This window comes from Crassostrea angulata, chromosome 1, assembly GCF_025612915.1.
Source record: "Crassostrea angulata isolate pt1a10 chromosome 1, ASM2561291v2, whole genome shotgun sequence".
Classification (NCBI taxonomy): Eukaryota; Metazoa; Mollusca; class Bivalvia; order Ostreida; family Ostreidae; genus Magallana; species Magallana angulata.
Genome location: NC_069111.1, coordinates 8,441,094 through 8,459,633, shown reverse-complemented (window position 1 = coordinate 8,459,633; position 18,540 = coordinate 8,441,094). Strand labels below are relative to the sequence as shown.

Sequence of the window (18,540 nt, the reverse complement as noted above, 5' to 3'; positions counted from 1 at the left end):
TATATATATATAGATATATATATATATATATATATATATATATATATATATATATATATATATATATATATATATAGATAGATATATATATATATATAGTTCATTCTGTTATAATTTCATCAACGTCATGGCTGTGATATCTATCATGTCGAATATCAAGCTGGTTGGATTGTTGAATTTAGCAACAAGTCATCCTGGAGACTTTTGTTTGACTTCCAGGGTTGTCAGCAACACACGGCTTAATGTATCTTAAAGTAAATCCACCCTCCTGTGATGTCATACATTTTACATAAACCATAAATTCATTAAAATTCTTGCAAGTAGATTTGTAATTTCTATTTAATGATAGGTGCACATCAAAAACTCAAATCATTGTTTACTTGGAGATATTTAATAAGCGTTTTTCATCCTTACATTCGACATAATTCAATAATGACAAAGGAAATAACTCTTTTCTACTTTTCTCTAAGTGATATATCTAAATACTATAATTTTTCTAATGTAAACATTTTTTTTTTCTTTTTTTTAAATTAATTTTAGTTTTCTGGCAAAGTTAGCAATAAAATTTAAATAGACAAACAAGTATCCATCCACTTATATTTAATTTTTAAACAAAAAAAGTGTGATTTTCAGATGATAATTTCAGCCTTTGGTTTTTATTAACTTACATCTTTAATAGTATGGATACATATATATTTTATTTATTTTTTGATGAAATTCAAGTCCAATAAGTTAAAAAAAAGTTTAGTTTTTAACTTTAAACCCATGATTTTATAGGTACGGAGTTACCTTAAGCTCCAAATGCCATGGTGAGGAACAGCGCTTACCCATTGGCATTAAATATGAAATTCATGAATCAAATATGTTGTAGTCGTTTATTTATGCACGATAAATAACGTGATATCACATTGCATTGTCTCAACAGGCACGGAAAACAGACAAAAAAAACCAAATTGCTCATTATTGTTTATAAATGAAAGATGTTGGTATCATATAAACTAGACTTCGTTATTGTAATCTTTATGCACGGCTCATAGATCTCGTGTTTTAGGAGTACATAATATCCAAATACATAAATGGTACTATATCTTTAAAGTGTAATACACCCTCGATTGGAAATGGGGAAACGGATTTGTATACATGTAGGTTTAAGTAGAAAATAAATTCGTTATCCAGGTCTATCAAGGAGGAACGAGGATTTACCCCGGGTTGTAATCCATACACCCTGAGGCCTATTTTAAGGTACTACTTGTGTTATTTCCACTTTGTTTACATGTTACGTGGCTTTTGCTATATCAGTATTTTTCATTCATTCTATATTCACTGTAGGCTTTAAAGACCACCAGTACGCATATTTATATACAATACATATTCCACAGAAATAAGCAAGTGGAACAGGAGAATAGACAAGAAAATTAAACTATTGTAACCGATAATTTAGTCTTTTAACTATTATTTATATACTTTCAAAATTATTCATAATTTTTACAATTTTTGAGATTAAAGGTTGCACAACTTTGAACATTGAAGGTCTAATCCAAAAAAAAGGTTTAATAAAATTTTTACAAAAAGTATAGAAAGGACATATCAAGATAAAATGAAATTCATCTTCCACTCAATTAATGATACAATATACTAGTATACAGCTTCTCTGATTTGAATCGACCAGTTTAAACAGCATGGGTATGCGAAAACAATCTGATTTTAGAAATACATTTTTGAAACTTAGTAGGTATTGGTTTTCACAGACACCGAATTGATTTTCTTATGATACTCAACATCGTCAAACAATTTGTCATAACAATTTGTTATAATACAGTTGTTGGAATTAGTAATTTTAGCAAATATTTAATTAACGCGAATGGTCTGCGGTAAAACAGTGGGAACCTTGCTAACTCCGCATACGCAGTTGCTGTATATGTAGATTTCTTATCGCCGAATGTAGGTTTATCAAAGTCTAAAAAGTGTATTCTTTCAACTTTTAAATCTTTTTATGACATATGATAATGAATTGAATTCAGTTGTTAAGGATTTACGTCCTTTGAAAGTCTTTACTTTGATGGTAGTAATCTAGAAAAGTCTAATTATTGATAATTGTATAAATGATTATTTATTAGTAAATTTATGACAGGTTTTGCAGTGATTTTTGAGGTACTTTGTTTGGGTTTTTTTCTCACAGAAAAAGATGTATATTTGGTACAAAACAAGGATCATTACAAATGTACAAATACAAGGTCAAGCAAGGAAAAGTAGTAAAAAAAATTAAGTTTATATACCGGTATTCTTTTTTGACAAATATAAACAACTTATTAAATTATAATCACTATCTAGCATCCATAAGGTAATTCATAAGATATTTCAAATAAAATAATTGGTCAACTGCATGAGTCAAAGGGATAAAAACAATTACATGATTGACAGCTCGCTGGTGTAAACAAAATATCGTTGAGCTATTCCAAAAACAGAGGCTCCACATTATCGCTTTTCTCAATTAACTCAAAGATACCTCGTGTCCTCGCATAAATTTGTACGTCAACAACAAATAGACAGTGCGTTGATGTAAATTTCAACTAAAACGAAAGCTTATGGATCGTGACAATGGGGTCAGTTAACATTTGATACTGGTCCGTGACTTTGTAAAAAAAGACGTCAAAATTCCCTGTGATTCCCACAAAGTCAATCCCTGTGTGATCTTGTGCCGTCAGCGCCACCGTGTTCGGTGGAAGATCTGTCCATGGATTGAGGGCCCAGCCATTCTGGTTGAAGATAGTATTGTCGGATTTGGCAAAAGTCCATTCGCCCGGTGGTTGATTAGAGTATAAATTGAAGTTTTTATTGTTAGATTCGTAGAAATAAATGTCCCAAGAACCAAGAGTCACTCGATGCACAGCCCATACCGGATCGGTAGGTATATACGATACCGGACTTCCTTTAATATCACGCAGGTATGCAGCTCTAAATTTAGGATAACCTGACATTACATGAAGACTTTGAGATGTTATTCCCCAGCGAAAAACTTTGGTGTCTGCAATAAATAAGCAATTAGTGTATGTTTTATGTGCATGTAATTGGAAATAGGGTGACCTTTGAAAAAAAAAAAATGCTTGCCAACTAGCAGCCTAATGACATGCGGAAAAATACACGCTTTTTATCAATCAACTGATTACAATTTGGATTTTTTTAATTTAATAGTTTTAGGTATATGTTATAGTTACTTTTGTGGAGTTTAAATAACAAATCAATATCCCAACTTTATACCCAACGATTATCAAACCTAGACGAGAAGGTAAACAAACAATTATAACGGTTATCTAGTAAAACATTTATAAATAGAGCCCTATTTCTGGTCAAAGTTGCGTCATGAAAATGAATGTATCGGCAACATATTTAAAGTATGTCTTGTACACATGTACAGTTGTGATAGATATAGGTACAGAAGACATTTGAAATGTGTTGTTTTTAATTAAAGAATAAATATCAAAGTGAACTTCATAATAATTTTTTTTGATCGATATGAATAACAGAGCATTTAATTTTGCGAGGCAAATTTTCGTGTTTTTTAAATTTACTTAAATGTTCGGGGGGGGGGGGGGTGCAAATTCTTATCTTTCTTTCTTTCTTTAAAATGACAGATAACTTTAGGGACTCTCGTTTGAGATGTCGCTTCGTGGGTAAGGGGATGCACACAAAATTGATAGAGTTCCAACGACTTTGACTTATTTCACGGTATTTACGAAGTCAATATTTCAAACAAACAACTTTATTATCTGGCAGTAAGTATGAAGATTCCAAAACCATATGCATGCAAAAGAACCTGTTCCGGTCTTCAAATTATTCAATTATTTTCAGTGATTATGTGTATAGATTTGCGTGTAATCTTTACGTGTCTAATATTCGTTCCCTTTTTTATGCAATTATTTTTTTTTCTTAAATTAAAATTGTTATAGCAATTCGCATTTAGTGTCTGAAAAGAATTAAATTTTTATTTACATAAATGTTACAGTTAGTTTCTGTCTTTTGCATTTGATTTAACATTTGACCGAATTTCAAATACATGTATTTACATATTATGATTGACATCTGTCCAAAAGAGGCCAGAGAAAATTAACGAAATCTTCAATATTTACACATTTACCCGAAAGGTAATTGAGATCAATTACATGTACTGTGCTAGGTATTGGAAGGCTGTCGCAGACTTAGCTTGCTTAGTGTATTATGAGAAGACATAATCTTCTAGAAGCATTTTATACACGGGTACTATTCTTATGTTAAACATTACTACCCACTTTGAGTTTGAAAATAATTCAAACTAGTCAATTAAATTAAAAGTTCGATGAATCATTTCTCAACCCATGTAGAATTTCTTTGTTATACCTGTATCTTTGTTATACCTGTATCTTTGTTTTACCTGTTTCTTTGTTATACCTGTATCTTTGTTTTACCTGTTTCTTTGTTATACCTGTATCTTTGTTATACCTGTTTCTTTGTTATACCTGTATCTCTGTTTTACCTGTTTCTTTGTTATACCTGTATCTTTGTTATACCTGTTTCTTTGTTATACCTGTATCTTTGTTTTACCTGTTTCTTTGTTATACCTGTATCTTTGTTTTACCTGTTTCTTTGTTATACCTGTATCTTTGTTATACCTGTTTCTTTGTTATACCTGTATCTTTGTTTTACCTGTTTCTTTGTTATACCTGTATCTTTGTTATACCTGTTTCTTTGTTATACCTGTATCTTTGTTTTACCTGTTTCTTTGTTATACCTGTTTCTTTGTTATACCTGTTTCTTTGTTATACCTGTATCTTTGTTTTACCTGTTTCTTTGTTATACCTGTATCTTTGTTATACCTGTTTCTTTGTTATACCTGTATCTTTGTTTTACCTGTTTCTTTGTTATACCTGTTTCTTTGTTTTACCTGTTTCTTTGTTATACCTGTATCTTTGTTATACCTGTTTCTTTGTTATACCTGTATCTTTGTTTTACCTGTTTCTTTGTTATACCTGTTTCTTTGTTATACCTGTATCTTTGTTTTACCTGTTTCTTTGTTATACCTGTATCTTTGTTATACCTGTTTCTTTGTTATACCTGTATAAACATCTACGTAACTCTGTGACATGGTGAGGACGGCTTTCCAATGAGTGATATCAGGAAGATCGCTATACCCAGAAAACAATGTAGAATAGTGCACGGATTTACATGACCCGGATGTCAGGGAGGCCTTGTCGTCATAGAAATAAATAATCTCCGTGGTGATGACGGCGAAGTCCGACTGAGAGGATGCAGAACACATGTTTTGTAGGCGATCAATCATGTCCACCACCCTCTGTTAAAAAAGCACAAGAAACTGAAAAACAAAACTTACTGATATTGTAAGTCATTCAGTTAAATAGGATAAACCTCTTTAAAAAATCAATTCAAACTGTTCAAGGCATGAAATTTGTTCACTGAACACAAAGTAGTTATCTAACTCTATGTAAATCTACAACTTCAAATTTTGAAAGAAGAAAGTACAGTATCTTTCAATATTTGCCCTAAAATTCAAAAGTTGTTCAAATCTCATAAAAATACACATATGCCATCTTGAATATATGTGTAAATAAAGCACCAGGATAAAAACTTTTATCTTGTTTCCAAAAATAATTATGACTTAGACATTTTGGCATGTTTCTAAAAATTTAGTCAAAAATGATGAAAACTGGCACATTTTCTCATAGTTTTTTGAAGAGGAAAATGTGTCCGCGACCGCCGCCCAAAAGGAAATTGATATATTTTATGTGATATCACATGATAAAGTTACAATATGAGTTTCATCGTGGTCGACGGCTGCGGGCATATTTTTCTATTCAAAAAACCACTAAGGAACTTGAGTCTTCTGCTCAGTTTCATGAAAATTACGGGAAAATGCACTGTTTATGACGTCACAATTAACCTTGTGAAAGTCCAATCACGTAACTGTTTATAGGTATTTTTATGTAAATTTTATGTAAAGAAACGTTACATTTCAATTTTTGTGATATTTTTAAAATTCACTCTAAAACAGGGCAAAATATGTCTGAAATTGTACCTAATTCTTCAAACTTTTCATAATCTGATTTGACGTGATGTATATGTATATATATATGTATCTATTTATATTTGTGAATGATTATCAGGTAAGAGGACTCCAACGCTGCTCATGACCACTTGAAGACTATTCAAATCTCCTTTAGAAGAAGAGGCCTGTACAAAGACATAGGAAAATGTTCAACTGTATGGTTTTTTTTTTTACTTTATAATAGTTCATATGGTTTAAACACCTCAGTTTTTTATACGCAACGATCTGAGTAATCCAAATATTCAAATTATATGGTTAGAAATTCATTGTGTTAATAACAAATTTTTAACTGGGGTCATGTATAGACCTCCAAATTCCACGGCTGATGTACTTGATAACTTAGCAATGTCACTAGAAAATGCTATAGACAATGGCTTACCCATATTTTTCATGGGTGATTTCAACATTGATATGATAGCTGATGGCAACCATGTATTTAAGCATATGCTCCAAAATTTTTCCCTTACAAATGTTTTTACCCAACCAACTAATTATACGACCACAAGGGGTACTTGTATAGATCTTATTATTACTAACGCTGTAGAAAGAATAGAGAACATAGATGTATTAACCCCATTTTGTTGTACACACAGTCCAGTAACCCTTGAAATTCACTTTAAAACTTACAAACAAAGGGCATACAGAAGAATACTTACAGACTACGCACATGCTGACTACACTTCACTAAATAGTGATCTACTACAGGTCAATTGGGACAGGGATGTATTTAACTCTACAAATATTAATGATGTCTATATAAACTTCACAGATGTATTCACACAGCGTGTGAACCAACACATTCCTAAAAAAAAAGTAGTCGTCATTCGCTCTTCTGATAAACCATTCATGACCAATGCCATAAGACGTAAAATGCGCCAACGTAATAGGATCCATTATAAAGCAAAAAAAAACTAATAGTGACTACCAATGGAACAAATATCGTTGCTTAAGAAATCAGGTTATTGACATGGTTCGTACTGAAAAAAAAAAGAATAAGCAGAAACTTATATCACAAATACTAGATAAATCAATTCCTCCTGGTAAATGGTGGCGAATAGTTAAATCATTATAAAAGTGTAACAATAAAAAAAGTACCACCTCAAATAAAATCAAATGGTAAAATATATATATACCCAGTTGATAAAGTATCAGAACTTAACAAACATTTTGCAAACATATCACATATAGAAACAACTAATGAACCCTGAATAAGGCTTCCACCTCAAGGCCCAGGACCCCCTCACAGCATAGAAAGAATTAACATCACAGCCCAAGATGTTGTTGATCAATTATCAAATCTTAATATCACCAAACCTCCAGGCCCAGACGGTATCTCACCTAAGATTCTTAAAAATATCTTACCTTCAATCAAGCATCCAATCACAAAATTATTTAACCTTGCACTTCAAAATCAAGAATTACCTTTTATATGGAAATTGTCACATATTACACCTTATATAAGAACAAGGGCAACCCAGAGGACCCCTCAAACTATAGACCAATTGCACTCACATGCACCTTATGCAAAATACTGGAACAAATTCTTTTCAAAAACCTGCACAATTATATCAAGGACCACAATCTTTTATTTAAAAACCAATCGGGATTTCAGCCCTCTGATTCCACTATTATTCAGCTTACTGAAATTTATAATATTATAATATCTAACCTTGATAAAGGTAAAGATATTATGTTCATATTTTGTGACATATCAAAAGCATTTGATAAGGTCTGGCATAAAGGTCTCATCTATAAATTACAAAAATATGGAATCAGAGGAGAAATCCTTGGATGGATAGAAAACTATATTACTGATAGAACACAAAAGGTTGTCATCGAGGGCTATTCCTCATGAATTGAAACCACTAATGCAGGAGTACCCCAGGGGTCAGTGTTAGGACCGTTCCTCTTTCTTATTTACATTAATGATATTGTTGAAAATATATGCAACCAAATAAGACTCTTTGCAGATGACACATCACTTTTTGTAGAAGTTGATGATAATGATAATAATTCAGCTAAATCATTAACAGCTGATCTTGAAAAAATCAAACAGTGGTCTAATCAATGGTTGGTGGATTTTAATCCAATCAAAACAATAAATGTTAACTTTTCTAGAAAGAAAAAAACCCATCCCCATGTCTCTTTTGGTAACACTTTCAACAATATTATCCAAAAAATAATCATTGTCACTTAGGACTTACTTTGCAATCAAATGGGGGATGGTCACGTCATATATCAAATATCTACGAAAAAGCATGCCAAAGATTGAACATGCTACGCATTCTTAAATATAAAATAAATAGGGAATCATTGATTAAAATTTACTTTGCATTTATTCGCCCTGTGTTAGTGTATGGTGATGTAGTCTGGGACAATTGTACAGATGAACAAAGTAATTTATTGGAAAGTATACAGATTGAAGCTGCACGAATAATTACTGGTCTTAGACGAAACTCATCTAAACAATACCTATATCAGGAATTAGGCTGGGAAACACTTAAGAAACGTAGAAATAACCATAAATTAATATTATTGTTCAAAATATTAAACAATTATATCCCTGAATACGTATCTAATATTGTTGGTGAATGTATCCACCCACATAATACCTACAATCTTCGTAACAATTTCATCTATCGCACTCCTGTTGCAAGAACAACATCTTACTTCAATAGTTTTATACCATCTACAATTATATTGTGGAACAAACTACCTCAAAATACAAAAAATATAACTACAGTTTCAGCATTTAAGAACAGCCTCAAAAATATTAATAGTAAAAAACTGAATATGCATAAATTATTTAACCATGGCAAAAGATTAGAAAATATTTGGCATTGTCAGTTGAGAAATAACAGTAGTAACTTAAATGTTGACCTTTTCTCACACCACCTTATTGCTTCTCTACTATGTCAGAAGTGCTTTCTTGAAGTGGAAGACTCTCAACATTATTTCTTACACTGTCCATTATATGCCTCCCAAAGAAAATCTGTATTTGATTATATGAACGACAATTCCATACCAATCACAATTAAGAATCTACTTTTTGGAAGTGATAAACTAACATTTCAAAATAACGTACTATTATTTGATAAAATTCATTTTTACATAAAAAGTACAAACAGATTTAAGTAAATTAATAGGTAAAAATGTACACATTGTATAAAAAAATGTATCAAAATGGGTACCACTGACTTTCCTTACACTCCCTTCTTTTAATTTTTTTATTGCTTATTTGTTCTCCCTCTCCCACCCCCTCCCCCCAACATTTCCATTTTTTTTCTACTCTGTTATCAATTTTTGTTTTATTTTTATTACATGTATATTCTTTTCTTTCTCATTTTTTTCTCTACAGTACATATACTTTTTTTATTTTCAACCTTAGCAATTAACCATTATTTTTCTATTTTTTATTTATTTTCATTTTCCTATCATAAGCTTTTTGTTTTGTTTATTTTTTTGCACTGTACCTCCTTCCAATGCTATTTATAATAATAATCTATTATACAAAATTCAGTTGCAGTATACAGTACATGTATATATATCATATATAAAATTATATAATTACTCATATTATACCTTGACTACAGGAGAGAACATAAATAGGCATTATGCCTGCTGTTCAATCCATTTCAATGTATCTATATACTTGAATAAAATACTTCTTAAATTAAACACCTCATAAAAACTTTAAAGTAGATGTGATGGTGATTTTGTTGACCACTCAGCCTCCTAAACACTAATTGCAATCGATACTTGTTGAAAGTTGGCTAATCAGGCGATACTAAAAGTCCTGAATGATTAACAGTTAAGTATTGGTATTAACTTACAATCGTCGAAGCAGTTGTTTGTTGAAAATTGACCGACGTCATGGCGTCGGTCGTTACTGATGAAATGGTTGGTTGATTGACGTTTGACCAAGGACCCTCGGGATATCGGTCAACGACAGCCATTGTACACATCGCTGGATCCACGGCCACAGTGTAGGGTGTCCCTCCATCCTCTGATATAAGGTCACAGATTCCCCATCCATTGGCCTCCATACTTCTGCATCCGAAAGAAATTGCCATACAGCCTTCGTTGTTTAAACAATTCCGAGAGCAACCAATCTTTGTCAAATGAAAAAAGTGGTATCAAAATCTGTTCAAATATTTAATATACTGTTTAAATTTGGAAATATTTCCTTTTTTTTTTTTGGATTACTAAATAGTAAAAATATGAATGAGTATAACTTTTTACAGGGGTCAGAATGGCATATTTATATCATCTTATTGATCGACGCCCCGTCTTTTTAAAATGTAAGGCGAAAATTAAATAAAAACGTGTAAAAATTCACTCGGATTTGAAATCGGGAGAAATAGATCAAATCTTGATGGGACTTCACCGCATGACCAATTTAGTGCACATCCCGGTAAATTTTGAAACATTGTTTTTTTTTCCTCTGAAAAAAAAATGAAATTAATAGCTTTTTAAGCACATTAAATGAAATTTTTTGGTATAGTCGAACGATTAACATTCAATAATAATAGATACAAATTGAACTACCTCTTTTGAAAATAGTTTCAAAATGGTTTATAATAGTCATATTTTCCAGCCCCTTATAAAATTAATCAGGGCGGTATGACTACTCTCTCTTAAACAATTCACAGTTATTGATCAGCTATTGTTCACTTGATTCGTGAACTCGCAGGTAACCCTATGGAGTGAATCTCATAAAAGAATTCTGTCTGGTGTCATTCGTACGTGAAATGAGAACAAATATAAGTTATTCTAAATTTTATTTCGCTCAGAGTGTCATAAAAATATTGGTTAATAAATTTAATCATCTTAAATAGTCTTTATTTCATATACTTGTGTTGCTTAGACTCAGTCACCCCCTACTCGATAACGCCAACGGACATCAAACACGCCCCACTTTAATCCGCGACAGATAATTCATAAAATCAATTCATCGGCTCTCACCAGAATAAATAATGCTGTTAATGTCATAGAAATATATTGTTTGTAATGCGTCATATAAAGCTTTAAAACGAGTCAATAGATGAATCGCCTTTAAATTAAATAATACATTAAGTACCGTCAAGTAAAGCCATTAAATTCGGGGGCCTTACAATTCATCTCGGGTATATCTGGCAGAGCTCAGTTAAAAAAAACCTCGCATGCTATACAAAGGGCGTTCTTAACAACCCCGCCCCTTTTTTATATAACACTTTTTATAAATGCAACACATTTTACGTTCAGTTGAGATTTGACTTAGACTTCGATATGTCCTAAAATACAACAGAGGAAATATGTACATACAATTCTGTAAATTGATAGGAAGCGACTCCATTTTATATAAAATTCTAACATTACATTCGAGATGATTTTTGTTTTTCAGAGCTCTGTCGCAAAGACCCGATAAGCTGCGATTGGGAGACTTTCTAGTATTTATTGTTTTCCTTCGGTTATTCTGCTCCAACCTTGTTTTCCTGCAGTTTTTTTATTATGGTTGAGTAAATTGATTTTAAACTTGTTTTTAAGCTTTAAAAAGATTTCTAGGAACCACAGAGGCTTATGATTGCAGTTGTGATCGTTAGCCAAAAATTTTCAGGCATTGGGAATTTTGACGAGCGCTCGCAAGCACCCGCTCTGATGAACACGCCTCTGAAGTTAAGATTGATGATGACGAAATTAATTTAAACAATATTTTTTTTTTTTTAAATTTGGTTCGCTCTCTCAAAAAAAAAATATTAGATTTTCTTAAAACCTACTTGGTATATGACGTCAGGCAAAAAATTGCCACTCCATTTAAAATTGGGAATATCGGTAGGGTAGGGGACTAGTATCGCTTATGTAGTACTGTAGTTTCATTAAATTTAGAGGGTATTAATTTTCGTTGAGAAAGTGATAAAGTGAAAATCACAATTTCAAGGTTACGCAGATTCGTGTTGATGATCCTGTAAATACAATTGTTGGTAGAAATTGTGACAGTACTTCAATGAACATGTAAATTCGTGGATCAACTTAAGGACGAAATCCCCCAAAAAATTGGTATCTAACAAATATCGATGAAACCACATTACTCACAGTGCAGGTTAGTCCCCTAACGGTGTAACCGGATGGGTTTATATCGTGATTGCGGCCTTCCGGTCTTTCTGTCCCAGCTTCTTTTTCCAGACTTTTTACCGTTTTAACAAACAGATTTGTAACTTTTAATTATAAAGCTATTCATGTATCACCCCTGTGAATGTGTTCGGAATGTTTTCTTTATCGTTGCTAAGTATGTAATAAATCCAGAGGTGCTCGAAAGTTCACGAGACTTTCTCGAAATTTGTTTAGTTCCTGTGAAATTTCGAGCGGAATTATAAGTGTTCGGATAATATTTTTTTTCTGATTGTCTATCTTTGTTTTCATAGATTCAAATCAAAATCAAAAATAGTAAAATTGATTTTTGTAACGTAAAAAGACGTTAAATGATTAAATATTTTTGATTTTATCATATTTGTTAACATCGTATGCTCATATTGGCTTTTTCATACCTTTGGGATGAAAAAACCCGAGATTTCCGAAGAGGTGAGACATGATATTTATTCCCCGGGAGACATGACGTTTTGTCGCCCGGTCACGTGATTGTCTGGAACCAATCAGATGTCGCGTTATATAGAATAATTATATTGAGGTGTAATAATATATAAATAGTGCCTATTTGGGAGGGTAACTGTTGAAATTGACACCCCGAAATAACCATTGTCAACCGACGCGAAGCGGAGGTTGACAATGGTTTTCGAGGGGTGTCAATTTCAACAGTTACCTTCCAAACAGGCATTATTTATTTTATTATACTTAATGTCTTAATTTAAAATTTTTTTTACTGCTTTTATATAGAAATGAAGTGAATTCTACGGCGAACCGTATGCGCATAATTTACGCGCATCTAACAATTCATTGAGTTACCCGTTGCCAAGTGTGTTGCTAACGCTGAGAATAATAGAGCGGACTACCAACTGCGTCTTAACCAATCAGATTTCAGTATTTAACATGAAAGTATAATAATAGTATTTGGCACTAAGTTTGACGAAACACCAGTTTAGATTTATGAGTTAGAGACCGAGTAAATAATTAGCAGTTGTGCATTTGATATCTATACTTATTGACCAGTGCTTATCATGTCTAATTTAGCTAGTGATACTTTGGCAGATAATAATGCCAGAGCAAATGTTGCATTTTGGCACCCGCTTTTAAAAATACAGTTCCAATTTTAGCACACGATTTACCATATAGAGAGTATGTTACCACTTTTGATTTAAGTTTGTCACGACTGATAGGTGAGATAATTACCTTTAAAGTTTAATATTTCACGCGTATTGGAATATAAATATATCTTACAGAGCAAAAAATATTACGGGGCACTCTCTCACGTGCAGGACTAACACTGGGCCAACCTTGAGCTTATTCTCTTGTTGTTGGACCCAGCCTCATGAAACCTGAGACAAGCCAACACGCGGTTTAGTTTTCAGACTTTTATATAGCCTTTACATGAAATATACTTTTACGTGAGTTTGGTATGCATCAGCACCGAAGATCTTATTCCAACTGACGATAGTTTACAATTTTGAATTATATATAATGAACAATGGAATAACACAATAAAGGATTAACATAATAAATACAGATGTAAGTAAATCAATTATCAAACAGCTATTGAGTAACTCGGGACATTTTAGCAGCATGTACATAAAAGGATTAATAAGATGAAAGAAGCTTAAGTGTCAATAAACATAAACAGAGGTCAATTAAAAGATTAGCTGTCCATCTATGATTGTGCCTCAGGTGGGATTAATGCTGCGCGGAATTTATAACGTTTATAAAACAGTTGTCGAAATAGATGAAAAGCTTTTGTAACAATTAACACAAAGTCCGAAAAAGTTAATTACACAATAATTAAAAATAGTCCAAAAGATTGAATTTCACACCGTGACAAAAATTTTCCCATGTGTTATTTTAAAAATTCAGTACAATTTTTAAATATCCTACAGAAATTATATATAATATAATATTATTAAAAAAAGTATTTTCCTAAGTTTAAACAGGTAATTTTGTAGATGATTTAGACTCAAAATTGTTGTAGTAAGCAGTACAGAGTAGGAACAGAATCCAATCGCATGAATCATTATTCTTAAAGGGGAAGGAAAGTCAAAAACATAATTTATTTATTTTAATAAAGTGGTGTAAATTATCACATTTGGTCATGCTGTTTTAAAAATAAAATACGTAATTAAGCTTTAATGAACGTTTGAAGTAGGAGAATCGTATTTACTGGAGGCTGACATGACGTAGAACTCTTTTGTATTAAAAACCAAAAAAATTAATTATTTTGACGTCACACCATCTATTCCGGTTTGGTTTACATATACAAACAAGTTTAGCTTTAAAAAAAAAGCTTACCGTCTTAAGAGCGAACCCGAAACAGCAGTTAGTTATCAACACTAGACAATTTAATTCCTTTTTATATAAATGTCACCTTCCTCAACATACCTTGGCGTGTGGAACATTTTATGTCTTTATGTGTCTTTAAAGCCTGCGTGTCTAAAATTGAGAAATGCGTACCCGAGCTTCTTAATTGATATCAACTATAGGAGGGTAAAAGAGGTCTTAAGAAGGGTCGTAGACTCGTATTATTTTGATAAAATCAAAGTTATATCGCTGCATTCAGCATTTTTTTTAAACAAATATTACATGTACTTTTACATATCTAAGGTGCAAACATCTTTACCGATATTAGCCATACGCATCAATTTTTTTTTTACATTTTTGTATTTAAATAAAAATAATAAAAGAAAAGCAAAGTTTCAATAGATATTATAGAATATTGCTTTCAACTAATTGGCCTTGAAAATCAAAGAACTGAATTTCATTCATAGCAATTTGTATTGCTTTTTCGTTTTCTCACTTTTTAAGATTTAAAATCTACGAAATGTGTTAAGTCGTACGTGAAAAAGATCATCAGAAAATTACCTCCCTTGTGCCGAACACTATTTCATCCAATGAAATAAATGTAAATTTTCACATCATGTATTTTCTACCAATCACAAAGGAGAGGAAGTGCACAACCCGTAGACTGTAAATTATTTCAACTCTTCAAACTGTCTTCCAAGGAAGACGGTAATGAATGTACACAGTGCTCTGAATATAATTAACGCTGGTTTATGCTTTTCTGTTACTCAAATAATCGACTAAACAAAATTGATAATGTTTGAGTTCGAGTTCACACGTCAATCTAAAGAATAAATACATGTATCATTGTATGCATAAATATATGCATTTTTATAGATAAATGACAGCTGTTAATATCTGATATCATTCAAAGTTGAAAACGACCTCGATTAATTTTTTTATTCCGAGTCAAGTTCTTCGCTAACTGAATAAATGTTATAATTGTAATCGGGATGCTTAAAATTCATTCTTTAAAGTCGGAATTACCATGTCGAAATAACGACGGCAGACAGTCGCATTTTCTATGATACTTAGCATCTGTTGACAATTTCCACATTTACGCGGAGAAATCTCCGACACTAACCTCCGCTTTTAGATTTCAACGAACATGCTCCATTTGACGTTAGTTTGTAGTTTGCAAAGGTAAAAGAACGGTCTCAAATCAATATTGTTTCAAATTTTCCAAAACTTGTCATTTAGAGCGAACATCATGATTTACTAATACTGATGTTAAGACAAACCGGAATAGATGGTGTGACGTCATTAATTAAAGTTCAATGGCAGCCCCCATGGCGGCGGGAAATTTTAATTAAGCGATCGATTTTTTTTATTTATTCATTGTTCCGGGGTTTTTAATGAAAATAAATACGATTTACAATTATAGTAGATGATAATTAATTGATTTATTGTACAACAAATTTTTAGTTTCCTTTCCCTTTATATAGTAGTTTTACCTTACGTGTAAATCTAAGAATGAACTAGTGAGAATGCTAAACTGTATGAATATCTATGATCTATCTAATAAAATCTTAAAGATAACTACAGAATATGAAATAATTTCTTTTTTAGTGACATCAAAGACAATGTCTCTTTTTAAGCTTTCAAAACAGTGATAAATTAGTTGCAGCGCTAGCTAAGCGCTTTTTGACACGCTAGTATTTTTTTTTTATTAAACGAAAGTTTAACATAATTAAAATTACTAGTATCGTTTTAAAAAGATAGAGAATCTGGTTAAATATTCACTTTTTAAAGGGGCATGGTCACGATTTCGGTCAAAAAATATTATTCCGATTTTATTGTTTATAATGCTTTAGTAAAGAATTTTGAATAAGCAACCAAAATTTGAGTGTCATTTTTTGAGTTATAAGCAAGTTACAGAGCTTACAGAGTTATGTAAACAAAGCTTTTGTTTATATTTTTAACGTTGAAGTGAAAATTCCAGCTTTAGACCTAAAATGAATGTGTTAAACGTCAGGAACTGACTATTTATGCTTAAAATGAATAAGAAGATAGACAAATCAGCTTGAAAAAGATTTTTCTCTAGTATATTGAACCTATGTAAACAAAAACAGGGTACGAGCCTTGTTTACACGACAAAGAATTGTGGGTCCTGTATCTTGCTTATGACTTTATTACGATTGACTCTAAAATTTTGGTTAATCATTACAAATGCATTCCTAAAGCACTGTAAATAATAAAAATAGAATTTGACCAAAATCGTGACTATGCTCCTTTAACCGGGTTTTCCAACGGAAAAATCCGGTTATTAAAATGGTGAATTGCGAGCGGGCGGGCGGTCGGGTGGCTTGCCAAAAGGGTACCATCATTGTACGGATAACTCCTCCTACAGTTAGGATAGGAAGATGTACTTTTGCAGATCAATTGTACATATATCAGAAATGTGCATATTGCTAGGATTTTGATTTCTAATACTTTATGGAAAAAATACCAGCGTTTGAACTTTGAAAATATTGCATATGGGTACTCCATTTCACTGGATACGGTAGGTAGTGTTTATCAATTCAGAGTTGGCATGGATTATGGATACAGTTCACATAAAAGAAAACCCGCTTTGCTGTCACATTGACAGCTTTTCACTTGTTTTCTAAATAGAAAACAATCCTTGTTTATAACTGATTTTTCATTTCTCAAGAAAGACAGAGTTCTTTGCCTATTTTATGTAATAGATTTTCAGCATATCATTAAATTTATGTGAAGCTATATCTTATATCATAATATCACGTTTGATCATAAAATCATCATCAAAGGAAAGTGATGTCATCCCGTATAATGATTATAAAATTTACATTACAAATTCCAATCTATGTGAATTATTTTTATTCATTATGAGGAATATCCTCCGTTTAAGTCAAGGGCTGAACATGGATTATATTTATCTATGTTTATTAATGCCCGTCAAAAAAAGTATGAAAAAAAGTTTTAAAGACTTCTTCTTGCAAACCCAGTTGAATGTTCAGCTCAGATAAGTATCAACTAACGTTGAGTTTTTTCCCAAAACATGTCTTTGATTGAATTGAAATCACTTACCTCGGAGTACGTTTGCATGCTCTTTATAAGGTGACTTGTGATTGCCTGGCCTTCTAATCGTGAACTTAGATAAATGTACCGATTGTTCGCAAAACAAAATTCAAAACTTAGAAAGTAAATAAAAATCCAACATATAAGTTTTCCGCACATTTTAGAAGATTCAAAGCGTGTGTCGCCCCGTGCTGGAACGTCTAAGAGTTAAGTAACCCGAGATATCGGAGCCAGCAGTATATCGTGATAATGTTGTTATTGTCTTGTCAACATGACAAAAATCAATTCCTAGTAAATGCTTACAGCTTTTAAAATTAATCAATTTGTAAATGGTAAAGCCATTAATGTTGATAATCCTTGGTAAACGTGCAATGTAATGTCGTTATTGAAAATAAAATTTATTTAAACACATCAAAGCGATAAAAGTTTGGTTGAGAGTGTTTGTAATTTTAGTGTATTCATTCATTCGAATGCATCCAGTTCAGGGTCGTTGGCAAACCTATTTCCTCAACAAATCCAAATCAATGATTGCCACACACTATATAAGAAAACAAAACAATGTATTATAATTACACGTATATTTGCCTATTCGGTAAAAGCTGAAAGCCCGATATTTTTCGGAGTCTCTTTTTCTCTGTTTTTGCGATCCTGTTTTGCGATCCTATCGATATTCCAAAAGTCTGACTCGCATAACTTATACTTGTCATCATGTATAAAAAAAATCTAAAATAGCAAAACATTACTTGCAGAAGTAAAAATGTTAACTTTCATGTATTTTTCGTTCATTTCAATGTAATAAAACAGCTACATGAAGCTTCATGTTTTCTCACTGAGATGAAATGAAACGCGCCATCCGTTTTGCTGAAAGTACATTGTATGCAGCTAACAAAACTCAAAGCCGTCCGCATTTCATTACACACGAGGTT

The 18,540-nt window shown here is 31.9% G+C and overlaps 1 protein-coding gene across 1 annotated transcript; it reads right to left on the bottom strand.

The window, feature by feature from the left end:
- Window positions 1-560: 560 nt before the first annotated feature.
- Window positions 561-17,909, bottom strand: LOC128177796 (uncharacterized). Its single transcript, XM_052844698.1, has 4 exons — window positions 17,624-17,909; window positions 9,931-10,209; window positions 5,089-5,326; window positions 561-3,025 (listed from the first exon to the last, which is right to left on the bottom strand). The coding sequence occupies exons 1-4, from the start codon at window positions 17,771-17,773 to the stop codon at window positions 2,571-2,573; spliced, it is 1,122 nt and encodes a 373-aa protein (XP_052700658.1). The 5' UTR covers window positions 17,774-17,909; the 3' UTR covers window positions 561-2,570.
- Between the last annotated feature and the right edge of the window lie 631 nt (window positions 17,910-18,540).

Excerpts from the sequence above, each read along its gene's own strand:
- LOC128177796 (XM_052844698.1), bottom strand. The coding sequence starts at position 17,773 with ATGTGCGGAAAACTTATATGTTGGATTTTTATTTACTTTCTAAGTTTT. Across the intron at positions 5,327-9,930 it reads AAACAACTGCTTCGACGATT|AGGGTGGTGGACATGATTGA; the intron begins GTAAGTTAATAC and ends CTTTTTTAACAG. Across the intron at positions 3,026-5,088 it reads TTACGTAGATGTTTATACAG|ACACCAAAGTTTTTCGCTGG; the intron begins GTATAACAAAGA and ends TATTTATTGCAG.